The sequence below is a fragment of the Anopheles gambiae genome, chromosome 2 (genome assembly GCF_943734735.2).
Source record: "Anopheles gambiae chromosome 2, idAnoGambNW_F1_1, whole genome shotgun sequence".
Lineage (NCBI taxonomy): Eukaryota > Metazoa > Arthropoda > Insecta > Diptera > Culicidae > Anopheles > Anopheles gambiae.
Window position 1 is genome coordinate 3,961,261 of NC_064601.1, and position 26,878 is coordinate 3,988,138.

Genomic DNA, 26,878 nt, shown 5'->3' on the forward strand with positions numbered 1-26,878 from the left:
AGATTAATGTCAACTGTCCGCCCGGACCAATCGGGAATGACAACTTGGATCACCCAAGAAGCACAACAAATAAAATATAAACAAAAAACCTTTTCCCGGGATTTGGTGTTTGCTGTGTTGTGAAGGGGTTTGCTCTGCTACAAGCTTACAACACGCACTAAGCAGTATGTAGTGTGTAGTGTTTATTTGTGTGATGTTAGGATGATTAATGACTTTGGTGAAGTTCTGTTAGGTCCTGTTCAGTTGAATGGAAAAATGAACCTGGATGGGTCAGCGGTATGACTAGCCTCGAGTGAACTATCTCTCCAGAGTGTCAGTCTTTCATGTTCATGTTATGTAAAGGTTGACGAATCAGCTTCAAGTGGATTTAATTTGTTCAAGTGTTGCGCAAACCATTTACACTGCTTTAAGGTGTGAATCAACGCTATGGTCAACCAATTGTAAATCGAATGCTGCTCCTAGTCGACGAAAGCACTAAACCTACTGAATGTGTATAACCGGCGTACACAACAGATAGTCCTTCCATGAAGGTAAACGTGCTTGTGGGTTCAGAAGGGATCGTAAACATTCTGGTTCGTCATTTCACCGTTCAACGTTGGGTGTACAAAACGTAGACAGTATCGCACTCTATGCTAAAGGCGACAGTATCACCGAAACGGACACTCCCAGAAGGGAAAATCGGGTAAGTAGAATTCATCAGTTTATATTGTTTGTGCAAATTCTTGCAAACAAAATCATTTGCTGAAAATCAAGGAGCCTACAACGGTCTGGGTGGCAAGGCGGCAGGAGGTCACTCGAATCTGGTGAGCAGCACAGTGAAAATTAATTTTGGCAATAATTTTAAAACAAAAATAGTGCCAGATATTGAACAATTTATGCAAATGTGTGTTCACATTGATCGTTTGTCCTTTTCCTGGACATCATCGTTTTCATTCATACACACAGCATAATTGAACATATAAAGTTTGCATGATTTTCGCTAACTTTTTCATGTTATTGTACACCTCGACTCTGTACGGCTCGATATTTGCTTAGTTGTGCTTCTAGGAAACAATACCCCTAATTGAGTTACTCTCAGTAGAACCTTACGACATGCCTACTATCTCTTTAAAATCATCAAGCAAGTACCATCTACGTAACTTAAACTACACGATTATATTTACAACTATTATCTAACCACACCTATGCTCGATATAGCTGAAGCTGGTGTGATAACTACCTAGGCACGTGGCAGACCATTATACCCATACATGGTACAGGAATATGTGGTCCAGCTGAAACCAGCTGAGCCATTTATCAATCTGTTACGAGAGATAACATTCTAACTTCAGCCCAGCCCTAAGCAAACACTATGCAACGTTCTAGCGTTCGGCATGAGCTGGCATAATATTTTTACCCAGCTGGAACTATTTTCCCATATGCTTTGATACATCGAAAAATATGTATTTTTTGTTTTTCTTCATACAATAACCTTCCACCCTCGACAAAAAAAGGAAATTTGTTTGAAGAAGTGCCAATTCTACTGATTACGAAAAATGAAACACACTGGGAAAAATCATTTCTCATTCCCATCCTTACACGATTTCAATTTATTTGCAACTTCTATTCGCCCAACTTACTTGTCCTCTCGCTGGTAGCTGACAAAATGATGCTGTTAGGCGTCCCATACACCCGTCCCAGCTTCTATCCAATTTAGAATGCTCTTAAAACCGCCCGTTGCAGTCGATGAAAGTACATACGGCGTAAGCCCCCGAAAACCGTTGCGACACAAGCGCCGGATCCTCCCGTATGTTTATCACATTCACCCCAGCCAAGCCGTCACGTTTTCCATCGGGCTAGGAGCTAGCTGCCTGGCCTGCCGGCCCAACAATTTCGATGCGAGCGAACAAAACACGCTTTCCGTGAAATGTTCGCCTTTTCCGATGAAAAAACAGACGAATGTGTATTTTTTCCATGCTCTTACTGTTTGGCAATTGACTGACTCTGGTCGGTATGTGCCACTCCATCTAACCATCCCCTGCAGAAGGCTCAACGCCGGTATCAACATCAGCCATGAGCAGCAGCCAGCAACGCGATAAGGGAGAATAACGCCCACCAACACATCTTTCACAGCTCGCACACACCCGAACACAGCCGCTGCACCGACTTCGAGCCGGCGTTCGTTTAGCGGTGGCTCCGGAGAGGAAAAGCTTTCGCAACCGTCGGCGTTTCTGTTCGGGTGAGCTTTTCCAGCCTGCGTCTGGCGCGTCTCCATCTCTCGGGCATGGCATCCGGGGCATGCAGGGCTACGGTACGGACAGAATTTTCACTTTCATTTCAACGTTCGATTTCAACGTGAACGGAAGCGTGCTCGCGTCTCGTGCCTTCTCGCGGAGCTCCGTCCAGACGGAGGAGCGTAAAGAAAATAAAGCATCCGTGCGTCGTCGTTTCGTCGGACAGTTGTTGGCGTTTGGCGTTGAGCGTTTTGAGCGGGAACGAGCAAAACTAAACCGTACACCTTAAGGATTAGTTGTAGTGCATCGCCCGTGCCGGATATTGTTGCGAGCTTTTGCAATCCCGCTGCAGTGTCGTTTGCAATGGTTCGAATAAAACAATAGTGTTTAGTGTGTTTTGTGAAATTTGAAAAACAAAAAGCCGTTTAGTTCAGTTTTCATACTTATATGTACAGTTACTACAAAAAAGTGTACAGTGGCTATGCATTAGATAATTTCTAATAGGAACATACATAATCTTCACAAACAAGGATATTTTAAGGCTTAATAATGGAATTAACAGTGCCCAAAGGTAACATATACAGTGCTTCTTTTCATATATTTTTTTTACATACACAAAGTGAATTTAAAACGCGACATTTTAATTGGGATTTGTCAAAGTTACTTTACTGTTGCAAAAATGTGGCATGGTGCAAAAATGTGGTTTACGTGGCGGATACCAGTGTTATGTTATACGATACTTATTGCAATTTACATCACTTTACAACAATTTGTCCGATAATTTTATATTTTTATGTACAGATAGAGAAAAAAAAATATTTATAATCAATTTTAATGTTAAGTGTACAGAGCAAGCCTAGCTAGCTGGTAGAAGAGCAACCAATAATTGATAATTTGATGGCTGATAGAGACTTTGATCGATTGGTTGCGCCTTGTAAAGTGCATATCAATTTTAATGATAATATCAACCTTTTCCAAGAACAAAATAACAATGAATACCAAAGACAAACCTTTTCTCTGAAACAAAAAAACAAATCAGCATCGGTGGATAAAGATGCCTTTCCACATCGTTCCATCGACCGTAGGCGCACTGCTCTGATGCGCCCATTCCGGACCGCAACGATGAATACTTGCATGTGTAACATAATGTTTGGTGTGTCGTCGAGTGTCGACTGTGTTGGCTAAAATTCCACCCATACGCCCAGGATTCTTTTCCTCAGGGTAAACTCTAGGCGTACCTTTACCTTCGAAGTGAAACTTTCCCTATTTCCATCAAGGCACAGGACAAAGTTTAATTTAAACAGCACATGTTCGGTGGGCACGAAATTGTCACAAATGTCGGTATTTGTAATGGGAAGCAAGAGGAACGTAATTTTGTACGCAATTAACAAACACTCTAGAAAGAACGATGGAACAATCCAAACGGAAAAACACTCCCATTCCTTCCAGCAATTCATTGCGCGATTTGACTACACGACAAGTCGTAACATAAATCATCACCAAGTTCTGGAGTTATCTTCCTGCCCGCCCGCTTTGCCCGGGTCATTTGCCACCTTCGGTTTAAATATGTCACAATCAGGTTGTTATTGTCATAATCTTTCTTCATTCTTTGCTGCGCCATAAACGGGACCATTAATTCGGGGAACCAACATTCAGCATCCACAGGATACTCCAGGAGCTACTGTTTAGTCCCCTGGACACGGGCAGAGCAAACAGAATTTAAGACTGTGCATCTATTGACTAGCTGCTTTCGCTAGCTTCTAGGGTGGAGGTTATTATGTACATACAGAACAGGCCCACGATGTATACGACCTGCGGAAAACAATATTCTTGACCTCGATTTTATCTGCCACTACTCTGCTCGACCTCGTCAACCTAAGCTACCGACATTAATATTAAGCTGCTTTGACTGCCACTCTCGCAAACGCAAAGTGGAAAATACTCACCCGGCGATAAATGGCAACAATAGGAGCTTTTTCCTGCCGGGCCAAACAACAGTCTGCCACTTCATTTTGGGTTGAAAAAGTTCAAAAGCCTTCCCTTGGGAAGGAAACCTAATACAGAGGGGATTACATGATATCACCTGATGCTTTCGCTTTTACTCGTGTTCCAGTAGGGATTTTTGAAGGAAATGGTTGTTTTTCTATCCGCTAACAACGTCAACCACCCAACCAAAATTAGTAGCAAATATTAGACTTTATAACATTTTAAACATTCGTTTAAATAATTCCTTCTTTATACAGGCTCATATGTCTATATCGCACCGATGAGACGTCACATATTTGCGTTCGTGAGAAAATGGCGTAAAGTTTGACTATTATTTTAATGTATGTTATTCCGTAGAACGATTAAGCTAAACTTTGCAAGTAAAAACGTACGACAGAGCAAAAGGTACACTTTGCCGGGCCGACACACGTGTGTGCCGTAAAAAGTTATAATCCTCGATTGTTTACGACACTTTGATCGTTTGTCGTCAGAAAGCTGGAGCACATTCGATGATTGAACTTTTTTTTGTTAATGCTGCGCTTTTCTAATAATTCATATTTGAAGCCTATTTTTGACCTTTGCGGAACGAAGAAGTGTCATTCAATTATCGAAATATCTATTTCTGAAATGCTATTTAAATCGATTACAATGATTTCATTTCGCTGACTACCTCCCTGGTTCGGCCAATCACTATGACAACTTCCTTTCCGTTATGTCAAACGCACAACAAACAGTGCTGTTCGTATTATTTTCAACTTTGCTCGTTTTCTTTTAACAAAACAGAAACGAAACATTTGCCCCAAAGAACACACATGCTGCCACATACTGGCGAACATAAAAAGAATGAAAAAGAGGCATCCAGTCCCTGCCCGTTTTGGTATTACACGTCCCCCGTTCCAGGAGTTGTGATGGTAGAGTGAGCTAATCCTGCTTTCACCGAACTTCACGTTCTGTTTGATCCACCGTTGATAGCTATATACCTCTTGTGCTCGATGACTCCACTTACGCGAGAGCCCTTTGGGGCATTATTCCACAACTCGTTAAATACACTCCAAACACTGCAACAGTCTCGCCGGCAATCGATTGATCATACCAAACGTTCAATCACGAGAACCCGCATCATTTCACATGGAACCCTTTTCACGCCAGTATCTTGTGTGAAAATGGAATGGGTCGAATTTTTCTGGCCATATTTGCTAAGGTTGGAAAACTTATCTTTCAACAGCCGTTCGCGATCGATACTGAAAAGGGCGGAGGTTCAAAAGCTGATTTATTCTTTTACTTTCCATCTTTCCAATACATGACAAATGTGTTTGGAAAGAAAATCACGAAATCAAATTTGAGCGGGCTTTCAGCCGAAACGCTGGATGAAAGTCACGTGCTTACAGAACACGCATGTGCTCACAGGTACCAACTTTGGCGGAAGCGAAGCTAAGAGCAAACAATACATTTCGTTTATTCATTGGTTACATTGGTTATTTTACAACGAATTCTTGCTAAATATGCTATAAGGAATCTTCTCCCAACATTCAACAAATCCTAGCGTTACATACAGCTCCTCACAAGCTCAGTGTAACCTTTCAATCGGACATCGTTCAATTGGGCATGAAATGAAGACATTATCCTTTTCCGAACATCTCTCAGCCCGATGCTGCCTGATTGGACAAGTTGTGCCATTAGAGATAAATTCTTTCTATAACATTACTACACACCCGTACAACTCCTCCTTCCCTTGTTTTTGTTGTCATGTTTCTCGATGTTTTCGAGAACATAACGACAAACATCAGGGAACCATTGAACCACCAATTCCACGTACAGCTACACCATGTATCGACCATGAAACCGTTAAGCGAACCGAGTGGTCGTTTCTGTTATGCTTCCGCGATGAAGCGTGCGCGCGTTGCTGGATGGTTAATATTAATGGTTCATTTTTCTCACAAACCACAATACAACATGCACAACGTACCAGCTACACGCGGCCGAAAAGACATGCCGCGAGAAATAACCGCTCAGTAGGGACGGTTGGCCATCATTACACCCCCAGCGGATGTGGGGTACTCATTTTCCCGACCAGACGCTATCGACGCTGGCGGTGCTTCCGATCGCGCGTATCGATGTTTTGATCCACCTCCCCGATTGTTTGCGTCCTATCTTCGCTTCCCTTCTTTACGGTTAACTGAAACCATTTGGATGGAAGTCCTCCCCTCTTTACAGCAGAAGCAGAAGAAGCTTTGCGATTAAGCTGACGAAACTCGCCGCAACCGTCGAACGAGCGCCGGTTCTTGGGTGGGTGGGTGGATGGAATTGATTTTCCGCTTCCGTACAGTGTATCAGCCGACGACTCCATGTACCGCATGGATGCGGCGAGGCGAGGTTGGGTCCTAATAAAATTTCACTCACTCGATAAGGATGAGATATTTATGTTTACATTGGTCACGGGGCCACTGTTGATAGAGTGTGTTCGGTCTCGAAAATTGGCGAACAGTTTAGTTTACGCTTGACTGACTATTTCATTAAAATTGTGGCAAGAGCCTTAGGCCTACGATACCTACTACGACGTTGAGGGTTAATGCTGCCAAAACTTGTAATAATGTTTGTTTCTTAGTTGAGAAACAGGCAAGGTTAAATATTTGTTTAGCTAGAACATAAGTAAGCATTATAAGAAAAGTATTGATGTTACACTGTTAATATTATTGCCATAAATTTTATCAAAAGTCAACCCACTTTTAAGAGCTTTCAACATACGCTTTCTGCCAAAAAAAAACATGTTGTTTTCTTTCAACCCATACTTTGCTCACCGTACGCAGCACAACAATAGCCCAAACTGGGGCTTCGCCATGCACAAAAGATTAGGCAAAGCCGAGCTTTCATCGCCAAAAGTTGTTTGCAGGTTTCTGCAGCACGTGCTCGCCCCACGCGTACTGTAAACGGTAAAAAGCAAGAAAAGAATTTCTAATTACGTTCACGCTGATCCTGATGCTTTGTGATCCTGTATTTGATATGGTTCGTGCTGTGGTCGAGTTTTCTGTGTCATTAATTCATTTCTACATCATTTTCCTTCCTTTTTTTACTCATAACATTTTTGAAGCAAATAAATTTTCTTGCTTTTCCACTTCAAGCTTCATAAAGTTTTGATAAAATAATAATTTTGAATAATTTTGAATATATCCTCAACTAAAACTACACTCCACCAGGCCTCTGAGCCAGCAAAGAGAGTCACGTGTGAATTATTTCATTTGCAAACTTTGATCATCCCAACCAACAGTTGTCACCGATTGCAGTTACATTATTCATAATCATCATCATCAGTTGGAAAGTTTCTGGCAAGTCTTTCACCGAAACATCCAACAAAATGTTTGCCCCAAACCCAAACATTAAAAGCTCGCACTTTATTCTAGCTTCATCAGGAAAAATGCCGCTAGCACGAAGGAAAAACATTGTTAATGGCCATTATGATTTCCGTTTTCGTCCTGTAGCCACAAACTCTATTAAAGCATAGCGGAAGGGTCTAATTAATCACATTTTGGTTTGATAGACCGCTTTCCCTACCGCGATTAGAGCCCGAAATTGTGGCCATACTTTAAAAGGAAGTCCCTTCAAGTGGGTACACTGTTTGCCATGCTCGCTATACAACAATTTCTATTTTTCACAAGAATTATTCGCTTTGAATTCAGTTACACTCGATAAGACTCTCCGGCAGATCACGGCGCCGGTGTGTGATTGGTTATAATATCTTATGAAAAGAAACGCATAAAAAAACGATAAATCTAAGACTGATTTGATTACACGAAGCAGCACAACTGCCGACCGTCAGAGGGGGCGAAAAGCTAAACCTTTCTTTATACGCTCGGTTTACTCACAAGATACGTTACAACTGCACAACACCTTCTACCTGAAGCTAACCCGAATCGTTCAATCCAGTAAAGTAAAGTTTTTTCCTTTTTTTTGTGGGAAATTGATTCAAGAAAAGCACGCCAAAAAAATGCGTCCCGAAATGCGTCGAACGTACTTTTCACACCTCTGACTGGTTTTGGTAATGGAATAGATAGCGGCAGAAGTTTTATTTTTTCAGAACCTTTTTCCGTCGTCCTTTCTCGCCTGTCTCGTTTCGTTTTCACCGAAAAGCCATACCAGTTCTTATGTCGCCGCCTTATGGAACGAATAAAACAACTCGTGCAGACACGAGAAGCGAAAAAACCAGCCTCAACACTTAGCTTAACTGCACCCGAAGGAATTCCGAGCGTTCGTTCCCGGAAAAGCCTCCTTTTCAAGCTTAAAGATACCCATTTCATCATCTTCTGCGACATAATCGTCAAACACCAGTGCCCATCCGTCGATCATCCTCGGTTTCGGGAAAGTTATCTGACGACGGGTTTGCAACCGTGTGCCCTTCTCATTCGCTCTAATTAAATTCACTCCGTCTACTCCGTCACACACCGTCTGTTGGCCCACGGATCGGGGGTTTCCTTGCTCCGCTCCAACTGTCCTTTCGTAAGAAAATTCCTTTCGGACTGTAGTAAATGGTTTTACCTTTTTTCCTCGCTTTAGTTTTTTTTCTCTGTCCATAAAAATCAGCTTTATGATGTTTTACGGCACAAGCAGCTTCCAGGCGGCTGGATCAACAACCGGCACACACAAAAAAGCAAAGTTTGTTTAGGGAAAAAACGGGAAAACAGCACATGGAAGCGTATGCGATAAGATACACCTCAACACCACACACACACACACGAGGTGCAGGGATTTGTCTCTTAACGGAAGCACTTATTTCCACCATTCTACGGTCACATTTTGCCTTTTGGGCGGCAAAAGGCACTCCATTGGAAGCCATATGTTTTCCCAGCGACAGCAGCATATCCTCTTATGGTTCTGCTGGTTCTGGTTTGGTTTGAAAACGGTCGGTAGCCAATTCGGAGACACATTCGATGTATGTGAGAAGGTTTTGCTTGTTTTTTTGTTTGAATGTATCCTTTCACCCGCCATTTGTTTGGCAGAGGTTTTTTTTGCTGTTTTTGTTTCGGATTGGATAGATCATTGTGAGGCCATAGTTGTCGGTATCATCAAACCCATCATCATGTATGGCCGGCCTTCATCCAGCAGTTGGAATTCTTTGTTTTTCTACTCCAAAAAACGATCCCAAAACGATTCACTTATCTTGTCGCATGATCCGGACCAGATGTATTCTACTATATTCTGAGCACAATCAAAAACGAATTCTATTTCAAAACCTTCTTCTATGTTATTGAGTTCTGGTAAATTACAGTAATATTATGTGCTTATTTCTTAAGTTTATGCGTGCCTCAATATCAGAGCATTATTACAAAATCGAACTGTTTCCCGATACATTCAACAAACAGCTCCTCTTTGACTGCGTGCTTGCTACGTTCAATTCAAGAACTTGAGAGGCTTTAAGTTTATTGAAATGTTCAATTTGTACCAAATCACAGTCGCTTCGTGAAACAATCATTTGCCATCCCTTATCAAGCGCATACACACTTTTCCCTAATCTTCCATTTCAAAGCCGCTTAAAAAAGCGTCGCTTTTCGCTTGGAACAGTTCCTGTTAGCTGTGCGCTTGTGAGCTCCCCATCTGGTTCCGTTTCCAAAACAACGCCCCGACCTGTTAGCTTAGCCTGTGATGTGACACTTTGCACAGGGCCACACGCTTTGAAGGATATTCGATAATTGATAGGCCTTCATCATCTTTCATATGGCAGTTGCACACGAACGAAAGCAATACACCGGTCAAAAAGACTAGCACCAAACCAAACGGTGTCACAGGGGGTGCTTGAAAGTGTTTCGTTCCGATTGAAAAGGTTTTCTCAAATGCCATGACAACGAAAATTTTCATTCAGTGGGCGTTATTTTTGTCCAGCCTTTCAATCAAATTTGGGGACCGACTGTATTCATTCACAAGCTAACTTTTAGATCCGGGATTCCTAGGAAAGGTTATGGAAATTTGCAATGTCACCGAAGTATTCAATTTCATTCCATTCATAGAGCTTGAAGTTGTAATGCTATTTTATCGCTTCCGTGTCTTTCCGCACACGTTTACGCTTCCACTTTGCACTACTGCGTAGCACTTCTAAGCCACATCTCACCCACCACAACCTATTTAACTTCCCGAAACCAAGAATAAAGTTCGCTTTCACTGCGATTGCCTATCAATTAGCGGGAGGCGTAAAAGTGCTTCCTCTCCTGCGGCCAAAACCATTCACTTGATTCAATTATCGTCACACCTCTTACTACGCACCACCATCATCTAATGGCTGTCACGCAGCAATGTCACTAAGAACCACAAGACTGTCAGTGCCGCACACAAATGGTATCCCGTAATTAAATGATCTCTTTTTCCGACGCTCAATTCCGAGCCCACACCACTCCGCCAAGATGCCCTCCTCCTCTCACATCCAACGGATGCTAAAATGTTTACACAGGACGAAAGAACGGCAAACGATACAAATACACCCCGAAAACAAAACAACTGTAGGATGTAATTCTGGACAATCGATTCGATAGCAACACTCTGAGACGGTCGCAAATTGAGGATTGGCGTGATTTACAGATTCCATAATTAGCCATCCGAATGCCTGGACATCTTCCTTCCCGTAGGAGGGCAGCCGTCTCCGTACTACGCCTACCGAAACGCGACTAATGATGAAATTGAAGTGTGCCTAAGCAGCTTTACGGTCCATGTTTTCCTCGGAACTAACACCGGGCTCAGTGTTTGAAGTTCAAGGGCAGGCGGTTTATTATTGGTTGTACTACATTAATTAGCCGTCCGGGGTTGCGCTAATAGCAGAGCGGGTATCGATATAAATTCCCATTAGCCACAATAATCTCCGTGCTGGGGGCTATAAACAATCCACGAGGGTTATTTAAAAAGCGAAAGCACTTTTATCCACTACATTATAGATGCTTATTTTTGAACCGAATGGTTTTCAGTGTAAGGCAATGAAGTCATTTGAAACCAGCCCGATAACCACGCCACACTTCAAAACTAGTACATTGTATCGTTGTCTATTCCAGTAAACATCAAACTCTACAACATGGTTCAGCAGTCTTGGCAACAGCTTGGGAGCGTTCAGATTTCATTTTTGTTTCAAAGCTCTTATGTTCTTTCTGGGTAATCGAGTGAAATAATGTATACTCTGCACTGTAGTCATACATTTCACAAAACTTTGTTTTTAAATCAAAGAACAGATGGCTCAGTTTTGAGAAGTTACAATACCAAATGGATTGATTTCTAACAAACCTCAGTTTTTTTTTACATTTTTATTGACTTGTGGTAAATTGTTAATATACCTTTAAGTCCAGTCGTCAATTACATCATGTCAGTAAAAAAATAAACTTCTTTCTCTTGCACACTGTGACTGTGACTATGTACTCCAATTGATCGCTGTGTATCTTCCACCATTTAACTTGTACGCATTAACTTCCCCGAATTTCAAAGTCAATGTCAGGATTCGATGAGGCGGAGATTGTCAAAAACACAACCCAACTCTGACAGCACAGCAACTCACAGTTGCGACGGCAAAAGCACTAAAGTGCGGAATGTCCTCGTTGCAAACCACCGACTAAGTGGCTCGCTCGGGCTTCGCTTTACCGAAAGGTTCTCAAAACAACCACCCCCGAACCTTACTGATTTTATCCGCTCGGCAGCAACTCCTAATGGTTGCGGTTTTTAAGATCGCCTTTCCCATAAACACCGCACTCACACACACACATACACCGCAACCTTTCCCTTCCGGTGTGGTGTGAATGTACTTCTGAGCGGAGAAAAGTCACCACAAAAAAAAAGTGAATGTGACACTCCATCTCGCCATCCGCCCAGGTCACACAGGGTGCGCGTTGTTTCAAGAGCAACAAACACCGCCAACAGAAAGGATGTCCCCGTGGGACGAGATAAAACGAGTAGCGATCCGTACGAAGTAATTCATTTATTTTCAGGGGCAATCGTCCTGATGGAAACGGAAGCAGCCACATTCCACCCCCTTCCATTGCCCCCCCCCCCCCCCCCCCCTTTGGCACACTCGAGCAGCGTTAGCTGTAGGTGCGGTGCGTAAGATTCCAACGGGTACGGAGGATTCCGGCCGGGTCGACGACAAAGACCGAGATTCGTTGGATACCTCCCCAACCAACTGACTGACGCCCGAATCGCACGCACGCCGAAAAGCGTAAAATATTGTAGAATCCTTTTGTGTCCTTCGATTCGGTTCGAGGGATGAAAATAAAACCAGCAAGAGCGCCGGAAGTAAAAAAGGGAAACCCTTAACCGACGGCCGGAGTTAACCGAGCCACAGGAAGAAGAAGAAGAGAAAAAAACCACCCGGGTGATAAAACTGCACTGCGCTACAAAAGCCCGGAGCTTCGGATGACTTATGTTCAAAAGTGGTTTGTGCTCGGTTTGCCACCGATACATGTAAAGGACCGGGCTCCTTCGGACGGATGGCGATGGCGATAAGACAACGGAGTAACCGAGAAAAAAGATTGTGAGAAAAACCACAGATAGATTTGAATGGACTGAAAATCGTTCGCTCGGAAAAGGATTCCTAAAGGACACATACGGACACCGAAGTTAAGAGAGCAAGTTGTGGTATAATGGAACGGGCTTGAAGTGGGGCTTGGTTTAGTGAATTCTTTAATGCCTATGCTTGTAAAACATGCATTTGATACTGTGCGGTCCATGAAACGTGCGAAAATTAAGTACATCTTTATGGGCTAGGCCTGTCACATTCGACGTGTTGTGTGGATATCGAACCATTTTCTTTTAATTGTGCCCCGAACAAAGAAGCTAGCCGTAATAAAATCATTCAGGACATCATTGTCACTTATATTTGATTTTATTGCATCCATTTCATTGGTTTTGTTTAAGAAAACTCTTTTTAATGGTTGAAGATGCTGATAAATCCAGAAGAATGACCTCTACCAACATTAGCAATTAATTGATTTGTTCGTTTTAAACACAAACAATTTTGGAAACTCCAATTCGCAGACTTTTGAAACCAGCAATAATACAATAAAAGAATCGTTACCCAGAAGATGCGCCAACGCCTTATTTGCTCACACTGTCCCGAAAAAGAATATCTTTCATGTTTGTCACGTACAGAATGCGCCGTCTGAATTAATTAAACCTTTCAAAGGCTTCGAAAGAACGCGTTATTTAATAAAGCTTCCTGCCAGTTCATTTTTTAGAAAGGAAGTAGAAAATGTTCATCTCCAACAGAAAAAAAAGGACAAGGACTAGAGGTCCAATGCAATCGAAATCGCGCGCGCGTGGGACATTCATAAATTTCTCAAATTTTCCAAAGCAAAAAAAAAACAGGACACACAAGAGAGATAGAGTGCCATCGGTTTGGTAGGAAGCATTCTCATCACTACCTGCCGTTTTCCGTTGCCTTTTCTTTAATTATTTTTACCATTAATAATTCTTCTTATCTTTCGCCCACCATCATTGTTGCGCCTAGAGCTATGCCATGCCGTGGAGGTTTCGCAATTTCTGGCAACAAAACTGGAGTTCAAAGAACTCATCTTTACGATATCAACATTTTCAAACGCTGGAAAAATTGCACCATCTAAACGGGAGGAGTCCCTTTCCGGTTCATTTTCATTCTCGGTATTCAACATTTAAGTCAAAATCATTTACCATCCATCCGGACGGACTGGATTAGCGGATAAAGGGAAAGTTACTGCATTACCCACACGAAGGTCACAGTAGTAGACAAACATTACAGCCCAAAACGAAAACACTGTAAGTAAATAAAATGCCTATCCTGGGAAACCCGAAAAGGGACGGACTGAAAGGTCTACAACGTCCCCTACAACAACAATCAAAATACCTACCCAATTTTTTTTTGAAATCTCTTTCTGCAGTGAAAATAAAAATTCTATTTCCGAAAGCATACCAATTGCCTCGTTTGCACAATAAAATGCGATTGCATTTACACAGCCGATTTTATGGCCGGTTGCTAACGCTTTTTGAACGCCCAGCAGGGAGCACTTCTTTCTAAAATCGAAAGTGATAAACGCGGCGACAATAAAGGCAACAAAAACAACTTACTCTTCAACGCCTCACTTTGCTACATCCATCTAATCTCAAGCTCATGAATGTTGACACAAACGGAACGAACGAAATACACCATACCGGGTCGGTGGTAAAGAATTGATACCATTACCCAAACTCGCTTTGAACAGCTTGACTTTTATCACGCCAAGGGGCGAGCACTTCACTTCTTTCGCGGGAAATATCTTCATCTTTACGGGCCTGGGTGCTAAAACATATGCCACTAACCAGCATCATCATCACCCACCATCACCAGAGCTGTTGAATGGGAGCAATCAATTTTCATACAAACACCTGGCACATTTCTGGGAACAAATTAGTACCTCTGAGTGTTTGTGTTTGGCTTTATTTGTGGTTTTTTTGTGGCACTGTTGAGCTCTATCGTGATTGCAACGACCATCTGTCCTGGCAAACGCTTGGCAATGTTGTTTGTTGAGATGTTCATTAGGGCCCAAGAAAACATCTTTCAGTGAAGGTGAGTTTCGACGCAATCCTTCCAGCAGTTTATTGTGCCGATGGTACCAAATTATCCTGGCCTGACCGTATTGTTGGTTGATGAATAAAACATACGCACCGCCGACCAGACGGTTGTTGGGGAATATTTTTACTCAAAAATTAATATGCGTCTAGTTCAAGATGTTGACAAGATAGGATGCTGTTCTGCAAGTGCCGCAGAAAAACAGAAAAGAGAGCTTTTTTTTCGAAATTCAATTATATCAACCATTTTGAATCAACGAAACTCTTAATGGAATCTACTGGACACATTACAAACATAACACGCAAAACAGCACGCATCCACTTCAGCCTGTACAACATCCAACAGTAACATCGCTTTCGATCATCGTCGGAGATAAATGTCCAGGACGTGAGCTTACGAGCAGCTTAACACCGCCACCGACGCACACACGCCGTACCACCACCGGGGAACCATGGCGAGTTCCTTAGGGAGTCTACGTGGGCGATTCCCGTAAATCAGAGGGTTTTCTTCCCCTTTTTTGTGTTTCGTCGACCAGCGTGTCGTTTTTTTGCTTTTTGCAAAAACCCTGCCCTAAACACCGCCCACACTCATGGAGATTTTTCTTGCTCCCAGTTCCCATTAAGCGATGTTTCCGGTGTGGCCATTTATCAAAAGGAAATACCTTCCAGCAACATACCCAGCAACCCCGCCCAACCGACCGTACTGAAAGATGTCGAATTGAGGTGATCATTTCGAACGGCCAGAATGGGAAACACCAACCCATTTGATTGAATTCAAACCAAGGTCAGGGTTAGGTACGCCTCCGCGTCTTTCCCTCCCTTGGGCCAAGTAGGTACGAGAGCGTGCCGAGGATTAATCAACCGACCGAGAAGGGAACAAAGCAACGGGAATTGCTCAGCATGAAATATGCCACTTAAGGTTTTTTCTCTCTTACTTTATCTTTACTACCGCACTTCTAAACATTCCAAGAAGTCCTGATTTTCGATAAGGTTCACCCGCCGGAAAGTGTATCTCTCGAAGCCAAGAAAGGCACGGATTGTTGCAGGCAAGAAATTCAATTAGCCCGCCACACCGCGCTTCAGACATACCAACGAAAAGGCGACATGCCACCATTTGCCGTGGCGGACCGTTTGCCATTGAACTTGACCGTGGTAAATGATAACATCGATAAATTAGCATCAAGAGATGCCGGGAAAAACACATTCTTTCGTTCGGCTTCACCCGGACACAGGACAAAAAGAAGGCCAAATGTGACAGAACATTATTATGCAGTCACATTCATTTTTCGCAAACGCTGGCAAGCTTTTTTCGCTATTGAAATTCCTTCCAGCATCTGCTCTACATTCATATGACTTTTGTTTCAGTTTGAATACGAATTGACCGAAGAAATTGGCATTGAGGATGTATGAAAACCTGACACAGACTGATTCATAATTCTGGAAAATCACAACCGAGGAGACCAATGATTCTTGATTGGTTTTTAGGGGTTTTTGGAAGCAATAGATTTGTTTTTTTCCTCATTTCCTTGAAAGCTTTTCTCGATTTCGGCTCCAAAAACAGTGGTAAAAAGCAAAAGCTTTGAATTGTGCGAGTTTATGTAAACCAATAAACAAACCATGATGTAAACAATTTCGTTAAAACAGCCCAATCATGGTTGGTCATTGTGAATTAGTTACAATTCACACGCTCAAATCAACTCCAACCCAACTGGAACGAAACGTGTCTTCTAATATATAGCAACTCATTGGTTGCGGTCAATTTCCTTCCCTCCACCACATTATCCCTCGTAAAAGCTTGCATTTCTTCGTCCGAGATGTTTATGCTCGAAACAATGCTAAAGCACTGCTGCTTACAGGCCCCAAAATGGGCTCGTCATTCATCTGTAGCTTCGACCAGCGGCTACCAAATTAACCATAACAAAGGCTTCCGGGGTAAACACATAACTGTGGGAAAATAAAAGCAAAATCAAACATAACGACGGGGGCGCTTTGAGGTTGGTGGTGTGGTTCGGACAAAAGCCACCGACTCCAGTATCCTGCTTTCTGGTGGCAAAGTGATAAACTTTCACTGTTAAGATGCTTCTTTGCTTCTTTGCCCCGTCGGACACTTTTAGTTGTCGTAGCCAGACTAAGATTAATTGAACTTGAAAGGCTCGCCGCCGGACTAAAAATGCTCCCACGTGCCGGACAAACGGCCAATGAATACTGTTCCTTCCCGTAAGCTGGTTATACGAAATCCGATTTTTCTTAAGCCTGTCTTTTCCCCAGCATTGTACAAAGTGTCCCTGTGAGTCGTATTTCCGGGGGTCGGAAATTCCCATCAAAGTCCCTAACACTCCCTTACATTCAGCATGTGACGCCTCATTTCAAGGTCAGCCAAGAATGAATCACATGAGGGACCGCTGTAAGGGAGGCTCCGGACTCTCCACCATGTTTGGCCATTCCTCTCCATCGACTATTATTATCTGGGACATAATGAGGGTTGCGTTTGTTAAGTCCAGTCTGAATTTTTGCTTTCCTATTTTCCTCTTGCTTGTTTGGAAGGTTTTCGTTGCTCAAAACGCACCACAAAATAGTAGAAATTATGTTTTCCTTCACACTCAACCATTCTTTCCTACGCATCCGCAGGAGCAAAACCCCTCCCCGGGGGGCTGAACACTACGGTACACGGTAGATCAAAGATTTCGGGTCGCCCGGAACGCGTCTAATCTTCAGAACATGCTATGGCCCGAAAATAGCCATACTCCGTGCTCCGCCCATCACCGTGACCACGCGCGTCCTTCGGGTTAGACACTACCATCGAGCGCCGGCAGACAAACAAATGCCACCGAATGCTATTCCGTCCGCTACCGCTTCGGACGATGTTCCATTCTGGCGACGGAACAAATCTTATTCTATTGCTTGGCGGGCGCATAATTTGCCCGTTATTGTCACTTGCGTTTTTGTGCGCAAACTAGAAGCCCCACTAAGGATAACGACAGTAGTTATCGAGAAGTTGATTTGCGCCACTGAAGTCGCACCATTACTTCCGGCCGCTTTTTCCCGCGATTGGCCGACCGGGGAGGGAGATATTTATAGAATGTGTATCGACAAACTATTAAGCTCACTGAAACAGTCCAGCCGTTGGTGCCTGTTACTGTTGGTGTTTATGACTCTCGTTATGATTGGCAGGGAAAATCGAGCCGGAGCAAATACAAACAAGCGTGTTAAACTAGTGACTAGTGAACAACTAATCTAGTTATTACCAAGAAAGTTGTCCATTTTGGTGGCTCAGCTTTTGGTAGAAGATTAAAGACAAGCCATTTCCGCCTAGGCTCTAAATATTCTTCTTATTCAATTTCACCAAATCTCCAAGGCTAGTAGAGTTATCACCCCATTTCCAAGGAATTGATCTCCGCCCAAAAGATCCAACATGTTACAGCAGCAGCAGCAGCAGCAGAAACATCCGTTTGCCGCCAGTTGGACGAGTAATATCTGCAGCAGCATAACCACCGCAAAAAAAAAAACCTTAACCTTCACTGGAGGAACCTCCTTTTTTGCTCTGCCCTTCTCTAATGCACCGCCTCCCGTTCGCCCGTTTTCTCGTTGCAGGTTCTCATTCGGTCGGATGGTTTCATTGCTTCATAAATCAATTCCCGATGGCACCGACCGGACGTTGAGCGGGCCGAAACGTGGACGAACGCACACGCCGCTGACCGCACGATGTCCCCGCCGGATGACAGCACGGAAACGGAACCACCATCTGCCATGTCGACCACCGTCGTCACCGTGGCAACGCTGCTTGCCGAACGCTGCCTCGGATGTGCGATTAACTACACCGGCGCCGCCGCCGCCACCGCCAATCTCCCGGGCGAACGGTTGCAGTCCGATTTCGGGCGCCCAACGACGCCGGCCCCGCGGCACAACTGGACCTGGAGCTATCTTAACCTTAGCGCACCGCAGCAGTACGACACGTACGACGGGGAGTACGAGATTGATCCGGCCTACCAGCTACGCTACAGCGTGCTCGGCACGGTGCTACTGACGTAAGTGTCATGGAAAAAGTTTTACCACGCGCGAGCCTCCAATTGATAATTGACTTTCAGACTTGATTAATTGATACGCCGGGTCGGGGGAAGAACGAGACACAGGCAGACACCGACAGACACCAACTGAGCTTCCCACATAAACACACCCACACACACACAAGCCAAATATTTGACTTCGGGGTTCGGCCCCAAAATTGCTTAAATTGTTCACTGTGTCCTACTCCCATGCTTCTAACGTGCAACATCTTATATACACACTGTGAAACATCCTACGTGACGCGCTTTTGTGCCAGCCTACGTGCGTGTTGCCATGGGAACGGGGAGGTGGAATGAATGCCCACGTAAAGAGGCAACCTTAAATGCTCCCGAACGGCTCCCGGGGCGGGTGGAAAGGTGATTCGTCCCACGGGATGTTTGAAATGGGTCTTCGGGAGCCTTTTTCCCCCAGAAATAATGTCGCTCGGAAAATGAATGCTCAGTGTGTAGCACAATATTCACTAAGTGGGAAGAAAAATGGGAATGAGCAGAGGCAGCGACCGGTAAGTAAGAAAAGAGAAAAGCGTACCGTTCATTCAATTTACCAATACGTTTCTCTTCGTTTCACACACGTGTATGAGTTCATTGCTCGCTCTAGGTAGAAAAAAAATATACAGAAGAGCACTTTTGATAAATCATAACACATTTCACGTAAAGCCCTTAAAACGTTAGACTCTTGTTCGTTTTCGCCTCGTTTGGTCGCTGGCCTCATCGAGAGTGAAGAGTGTCACCGGAATGGGTCCAGTGCGGCTGACGGCTGTCAAAAAACGTCGCCCGGAAGTGCTTGCCAGACGAGAGGGACGCTGCAGGAGAGCGCGACGCACACGAATCACTTTCACTCGTCCATAACTTATTCGTCGCGCCCGGAAATGCTAAAAACGATCAAATGCTCCCTGCCACACAATCGAGTGCGTCCTCACGCCTGTCCTCGAACCGGCGATAAAAGGACTTCCTTTCCCTCCTTCCTGGCAAGGACGAGGAGATTGACAACTTTTCAATATTTTTCAATAATAACCTTCAGTGGGGGGGAATTATGGAGATGGCAAAGTGAATGATACTAAGTGTGACTAATGCTTACTTCAAAGACTGTTGAGAGAAAGCGACTGATAATTTCTTCGACTGTCTTTTTGACTGAAGCTCCACAGAACAAAAATTGCCCATTCTTGTCGTACGACCGGCCTCAAGAAGCAAAATGCGATTGCGAAAGTGATAAACGTCTGAAGCACCTATTAAAGTTACGAGATTTTCATTAGCCCGCTTCTTCCCGGGCGGCTTCACCATACGGAGACGGCTTTTCCAACGATCCATTATAAGTTGGTCAAACTGTCTGCCAAAATCTTAGAAATAGGCCTCTTCGCCCGGCGTCCACAGCACACAAATAAGTACCGAAAATAGCGATGGGCTCCCGCCTAAATCCTAACCGCCTGACCTGATTCCACGCCAATTACTCTCAACACTCACTCACTCACTCCCCCCGTGCCACAGGACGAGACGGATGATGAGCCACTAAAGCGGGATTAACGTTCGCCCAATTCTTCATCCTTAAGAACGGGCGGCGGGCGGCGAAGATATTTATTACATGTCATTTTTTCACCCACTTGCGATCAGGTTCCGGAGCCTCGGATCTCAAAAGCGCTACAATAATTCCCGACCTCGCGCGACAGTAATTCCAAGCTGATTAGCTCACTTGCCTCAGATTTTCTTATTGGTCCTACTGTCTTCTTCTTCTCTTTCTCTCTCTCTCTGTCTTCCAGGGTGGCCTATGCGCTCGTCTTTATCCTCGGCCTGCTGGGGAACATCTCGGTCGTGATCGTGGTGAAGAAAAGCACCATGATGCGATCGCCCACCAACCGGTTCATCGTCAATCTCGCGTACGCTGATTTATTGGTCAATTTTCTCTGCCTACCGTTTACGCTGATCGGGAATCTGTACCCAGGTAAGATGTCAACCCGGTCTTGCTCCCCGGAGTACTACACGCACAGGGGCACATGTATCGTTACACAGGAGTCACGGCGTCAGGGAGCAAGTGGATCAAATTTATGGTCCTTTAGCCGGCAATCGATAAGAGCTAATGCAGGGGGCAACGGCGATTTTTGTCGTTGTTGTTGCCATCCTTAGAACCGGGAAAGTTTGCCATCCCCCAGCCAGCTGTTCGGGAATGGCGGCGGGTTTGGTTTAAGTTGGACAATATATTGACTTTTAAATTGACTGCTGACAACCTTCCTCCCCGATGACGCGTTCCACACACTTCCACACATACATACACACACATGAAAAGAATCGAGACCAGCTTCCGCAAATACAGAGGAGGGAAAAAAGCAGCGAGATTGATTTATTTCCCTTGAGGGGATGGTCCCATTTACGTACTTTTTTCCACGTGGTTCCTAAACACTATTTTCCAGCCGGCGCCGCAGCCGCTGCTGAAAATAGAATCGATCGCCGTGTTACGGTGAAAGAATAAAGTATAATTACGAAACATTGAAACATAAATAACGCGTCCAGGGCGGGCGTCCGTTGTGTATTATATTGCAGCCATCCATCTTGCAAGTCCGCAGGGCAAAGGCGCAGGCGGTTTTAAAGCAACAATTCTGCATACAAAACCACTCCAAACGCGGCCGTTGTTTTTTTTTTCCTTTTCTTTTGCCGAATAATTTACATCTAATGAATAATTCTGCTGAAAAAGGCTCTTCCATCCCAAAAGCCGTTGTACCACCATGTGCACATACTGTACGAGCACGGAGGCAAAACAAAAAACAAAACAAAAAACCAATAACCAGGAACCATATTATGGGGCCCATCAACCATTCCATCGAGTAAAGTAAAAACTTTTCTTTTATGAAGCCACCATATGAAGGCAGCATCGATTGTGACAAATTGTAGACATGGGCATTGCCGTAAAGGATACCGTTTATCGATGGTGATACAGTTAGCACGTTATGTATTGTACCGTTTCCTACGCTTTCCTACAGTGCTGTCAAACCGATGAGCTGCTCGAGCATAGTTTCTCCCAATGTATTATGACACAGATAGGACAGAATACTCACACGCGCCGGATGGTACTACTACGCTCGATGAAAGGACGGTCTCTCCACACCAACCCTTCATGGTGTGACATCTCTGGCCAAGACCGCACGTTGAAGCAGCCGTCCTACCGAAAACCCGTGTTTCAATATCACTCGTCCCCGAACGCAGGCAAAACACACAGCGCCACTTCAAGTGTTACTTTGATGTTGTGAGCTTCGTCTCTTTTTTTTCGTCCTTCCTTCACAGCCACACAGTAATATGGAGGCGCCTCGTAGTTTTCAAGCGCTTCTTATACCGTTTTACCGTTATTTTTTCCTACTTTTCTTCTCCTTGCAGCGTGCGCTTGCTATCAGTTCGGCCAAACTTTCCCGCATTTAACCGCACACACACACACACCCACAACACATCTTGAAAGGGAAAAGGAAAACATTTTCCTTTGTTCAATACCACCGGGCATTCTGCTGCTGCTGCTGCTGCCGACGGATGGTTTCATCGTCTCGCACGCCCAATGTTGGCACGCGAAGGCAAAACTTACTCTTTCCCCCCTCGAGGATAAGACATCGAAAGGCAGCAGCAGCAGCATTTCAGCAACACGTATAACAACCAACGTACACACACACACACACATCACAACCCACCACAAAAACGATCCTAACAAATTTGGTGCCTCTTCTTTGTCCCCAAGCGTAACATCATACATTACACCCGTTCGGTAATGTAATTTTCGTCAAGAGGAGAGGAGACATTTTTGTCCTCTTTTTTCTTTATCTTTCTTTTTTTTTTTGCTTCAGTCCCGTTATCATCCATCTCTTGTCTGTTCTACTCCTTTCTGTCTCACACGCTCACGATCTTCCGTACACCGCCATCGCCACCACCACCACCACCAAGCTTGGATTTTGGGGGTGTTTTTCTGCAAGGGTGTTTCCTATCTGCAAGGCGTTTCCGTTTCCGCTTCCGTCAACACGCTGATGGCGATCTCCATCGAACGTTGCTTCGCGATATCGTTTCCCATTTCGGGCACCATTACGACCAGGTAAGGCGCGATACACACAGCGCGCTTCCCTTCCACTTTGGCAGCGCTTGCTCAGTTTTTCTTATGGCGCGTTCTGATTCTTCTACGGCCTGCTGCGCTACTCTATCTCTCTATCTCTCCTCTAGACAGTATCGGTTGATTGTGACCATCATCTGGTTTATAGCGCTGAGCATTAACCTGCCCTGGCTGTTCGTCTTCACGCTGCGTCCCATCGGCATTCCCGGAAGCATAGCGCAGGTGAGAGTGTTCATATTCGGAGGAGGGGGTGTATGTGAGTATGGGGGGGGGGGAAGCGTTTCAACGTTCAAGGTTACGTACGCGCGCTTTAATATCGCGACACTTTCATTGCCACTTGTACACTTAGTGGTCCATAAAAAAGCGCACCAAGGCAGACAGTATCTCAGTTACACTGGCCCTTCAAAGGCTTGCTATCAACGATTCCGATACGTACCCAACTTTTACAACAAACGCTGACAAAAGCGCTGACTACGAAGAGCTTAATTTGATGAAAAGTTAGCCGTCCGGTCGTTCTTACTGAGCTTTAACAGATTAATCAACTGGTCGTCGTAAAATCCTGTCACTAAGACTCGAGAAGACGGCGAGCAACGATGCTTTTGTAGCGATTTAACCAAGCGAACGAAGCGAACATCATAAGCTCTAGGCTTCATACGGCGTGGGTATGGGTACAACTTGTACATACATTCTTAGCTTCAACACCCACGAGACATACATACGAGCAACTTACTTTTTTGTATGAACAGCCAAAAACCGCACGCTGGTACAATAAATACCCCTATTGGTTGTGTCTCGCTAAGAAGCCCACCAACATGCTGCGGAATTGGATACTAAAATTTAATTAAAATTAAGCTCACTTATAGCGAGAGGATAAACTCTCCAAAATTTGATAATTAACTTAAAATAGACGTTAAACCCACATGTACTTGTTAATCTTACAAGCGTTTAGCAACTTTGACGCTGGCAAAAAAATATATTAAGCTCAAACCCTTTATTAACCCATATTCTCACAGATTTGTACCGAGCTGTGGCCGACACCGGCATCGGAGAGTTGGTACTTTCTGTTCGCCAACCTGTTCTTCTGCTACCTTGGTCCGCTAATTGTGATATCCATCTGCTATGTCATCATCTGGAAGAATGTAGCTTACCGGAATCTGCCGCGCGAGATGATTATAAACCGCAAAAACGATGTCTTCAATCGCAGCAAGGTGAAGGTAAACAACCCCATCAGCTATTCCGCGTCTCGGTTGCCAACTGTGCCAACTAAACAGTTTGCCCGGTTTTCTCATCTCTTCGCTCCTGCAGGTCATAAAGATGGTGTTCGTTGTGATCATCACCTTTGCCATCTCGTGGTTGCCGCTGTATGCCATCTTTTGCTTCGTCAAATTTGCCGGCGATTTGGTGTACGATGAAACGGGTAAGGCACGACCGGGGCAATATGAGGGGCGAGCTTATTAAGATGCTTTTTTACTTTCCTCCCTTTTTTTCGCTTTCCAACACAGTTCAATCTTTCATCTTGAACATTCTCCCCGTCGCCCAGTGGCTCGGTGCATCCAACTCGTGCATCAACCCGATACTGTACGCATTCATGAACCGTAAGTTCCGGGCCGGCTTCAAGAAGCTGTTCCACAGCTGCTGCACGACCGACGAGGACGATTGGGACCTGCCGACCACGGTGGGCCGCCTCGAGGAGAAGGACCTGTACCTACGGCGGGTGCGCTCGTTCAGCAACGGCAAGCAACACCAAACGCTGCTGCACTACACTGGCCGGGAGCACTGCTCCACGCTGCGTGTGCCACTAACGGCACCGCCATTGAACGTGCGCAATGGTGGAACGCACGATTGAAATATTCGTTTTGGACGGCACAATAAGAAGCACAGCACGCCCATCTACGGTTTTAAAAAGATGATGCGCGGAACAAATTTTGCCAATGATAATATGCAAACAAAAGCTTACGTAAAACGTACATAACATATTTAAAATTGAATCTACAGCGAAGACAGGGGGGAGGGAAGGGGAGGGGGAAGCTAGTTACACTATTCTAAGAATTAAAAATCATTAATCGCGGGAACCAGATAATGCGCTACTATTTACGCTCACTTTTGAAGTTGGGTCACGTATCAGATGTATTTTCATATAACTAATTGTTCGATATAATGATGATTTTCAAAATAAAACGTATATATATTGTTTTTCAAAAACACAAGAGTCCGTTCAATTTCGCCATCGCCATTGTACATTTGTGGAGGTGATAAGGGGGAAGTAAAATTCAAAGTTCGATTGTTGGGGAAATTGTTGCGACGGAACAATACGGTTATATTGTTATGTATCATGGAGCCATACCACCGGTTAGAGGTTTGTACAATCTTTTTGTAGCACTTTGCTGTCTTTGTTAGAATATTACCATACCATACCAACGACTCCATACACTGCTCATCCCCCGGACATGGAAAACGATCGACACAAATGACTGCGTCAAGATCTTTACCCTTCCAAACACGCTCACAGTATTTACGAATCCTTGAAACGTCCAGCTACAGACTGGCTTACGACATTCTGGAAAGGAAAGAAGGTAATTCGTTTTAATAGACTGTTCCGACATGAAACAGGAAGTTTGCTCCAGATGCTTACGCTTCAATCAGGGATGCTCGGAGGTTGCTGGTGACATTGGAAGGTTGCGCTTCATTAAGCTTGAATACGCTCTCCACCACGGACAGCTCGGTCGAGGTAGTGCTTGTACCACAGAATGCACACCAATCGTTCACTACCATACCGGCGGCAAGCACCTCACAGCCCCGGTTCACCGTACCGGCCACAAGTGGAATTTGTAGAAGCGATGCCAACTCGTCCAGCTCCTGGCTGGGCGTCTTGGGATGCACGAGCCCACCCTGATTGCTTAGCACGGAGTACGCACCGACGAGCACATTGTTAGCCACGGTCTGACGGAACACTTCCACGCCCAGCGTATCCACAATAATCTCCTCCGTCTCGCGATCAATGTCCGGATGGACCAGGGCAACATAGTCATTGCAAGCGATCACGTTGCCCAGGGCCGACAGTCGCTCCTCGACGCGATGGATTTTCACCGAATCCGGCAACGAATTTCGCAAGTGCTGCAGTTCCACATCTGTCGTACTGTTCGGCACTACCAGTCCATTCTTGTTGCCCACCGACAGTCGACCGATGATTCTACATCCGGCTATGCTGGTATGAACCACTGGAATCACGTCTGCCAACTCCGACTCAAACACGCTGAAAGGGACCGCGAAGCGGAGAACATGATTAGAACGAAAGCGAAACACTCCCGACCAGAGCAGCTTGTTTATGTCAACACGTGCCATCGTACATAACCTCCAAAAGTGATACGCAACTAAATTCTATTAGGCCGTACATAGCGCCAGTGCTTTATATTGGCATCTCGATTGCACATAAACAAATTGTGCCCCTTTTAGTGAACAGCTCATCATCATAATTCATTCGCAGCACGAATAGTTTACCTGTAAAATGCCTCTGAACCTCCGATCGCAACAAGGCAGTATGAGTTGGTAAGTTTGCTGAACACACCGATATCGTCATTATTCTCAAACTCTGCACGCAAAGCCATGATAGCTGTTGATGTATATGCTGTCTTGTAGCTGTGGAACAATAGTTAGCACACAATAATAACGATTTCAAGCGAAATATTAACAAATTTGGAACCGACACGCAGTTTTGTGTTTCGCGATGCCGGAGAGCGAGCAATATTTTTAATGTTTACAACAATTTTGACAGCTCGCGGTGGGATGAAGGTTAGCCAAGGTTTACACAAACATGTGCTTTGCCGAACGTCATTTTGAAAAGACGTTACGAGTTTCGTTACGCAAGTTTTACCACTTCCTTTTCCTTTTTTGGTTCAATACATGGTTCAAACCCTTTTTCTTTCCGGTTTGAGGACTTGTCATGCATTTATATATGTTTAGAAAATACAAACATGAGGCATGTGTTTGAACAAAGCGAAATATTGAAG

General features: G+C 44.5%; 2 protein-coding genes and 1 long non-coding RNA gene across 4 annotated transcripts in view; 1 reads left to right on the plus strand and 2 right to left on the minus strand.

The window, feature by feature from the left end:
- LOC133391070 (uncharacterized) overlaps positions 1 to 22,444 on the minus strand; it is a 39,407-nt gene extending 16,963 nt beyond the window's left edge. Inside the window, exons 1-2 of the long non-coding RNA XR_009764563.1 lie at positions 22,359 to 22,444; positions 21,844 to 22,230 (exon numbers count right to left, since the gene is read on the minus strand). This is a non-coding gene — a long non-coding RNA (uncharacterized LOC133391070). The remainder of the gene's footprint in view (positions 1 to 21,843; positions 22,231 to 22,358) is intronic.
- Positions 82 to 25,073, plus strand: LOC1281799 (neuropeptide SIFamide receptor). 2 transcript variants are annotated; one of them, XM_061641194.1, is made up of 8 exons: positions 82 to 682; positions 18,327 to 18,760; positions 20,554 to 20,735; positions 22,712 to 22,856; positions 22,982 to 23,093; positions 23,885 to 24,085; positions 24,177 to 24,288; positions 24,374 to 25,073. In XM_061641194.1, exons 2-8 carry the CDS (start codon positions 18,438 to 18,440, stop codon positions 24,715 to 24,717), a joined length of 1,419 nt encoding a protein of 472 aa, XP_061497178.1. In that variant the 5' UTR covers positions 82 to 682; positions 18,327 to 18,437; the 3' UTR covers positions 24,718 to 25,073. The 2 variants fall into 2 exon arrangements, with proteins under 2 accessions (XP_061497178.1, XP_061497177.1); XM_061641193.1 differs by lacking the exon at positions 82 to 682 and adding an exon at positions 2,294 to 2,784.
- Positions 24,973 to 26,652, minus strand: LOC1281798 (eukaryotic translation initiation factor 6). The gene is made up of 3 exons (XM_321758.6): positions 26,370 to 26,652; positions 25,504 to 26,124; positions 24,973 to 25,428 (listed from the first exon to the last, which is right to left on the minus strand). Exons 1-3 carry the CDS (start codon positions 26,474 to 26,476, stop codon positions 25,419 to 25,421), a joined length of 738 nt encoding a protein of 245 aa, XP_321758.5. The 5' UTR covers positions 26,477 to 26,652; the 3' UTR covers positions 24,973 to 25,418.
- Between the last annotated feature and the right edge of the window lie 226 nt (positions 26,653 to 26,878).

Excerpts from the sequence above, each read along its gene's own strand:
- LOC1281799 (XM_061641194.1), top strand. The coding sequence starts at position 18,438 with ATGTCCCCGCCGGATGACAGCACGGAAACGGAACCACCATCTGCCATG. Across the intron at positions 24,086-24,176 it reads TCAATCGCAGCAAGGTGAAG|GTCATAAAGATGGTGTTCGT; the intron begins GTAAACAACCCC and ends TCGCTCCTGCAG. Across the intron at positions 24,289-24,373 it reads TTTGGTGTACGATGAAACGG|TTCAATCTTTCATCTTGAAC; the intron begins GTAAGGCACGAC and ends TTTCCAACACAG.
- LOC1281798 (XM_321758.6), bottom strand. The coding sequence starts at position 26,476 with ATGGCTTTGCGTGCAGAGTTTGAGAATAATGACGATATCGGTGTGTTC. Across the intron at positions 26,125-26,369 it reads GGTTCAGAGGCATTTTACAG|CGTGTTTGAGTCGGAGTTGG; the intron begins GTAAACTATTCG and ends GGTCCCTTTCAG.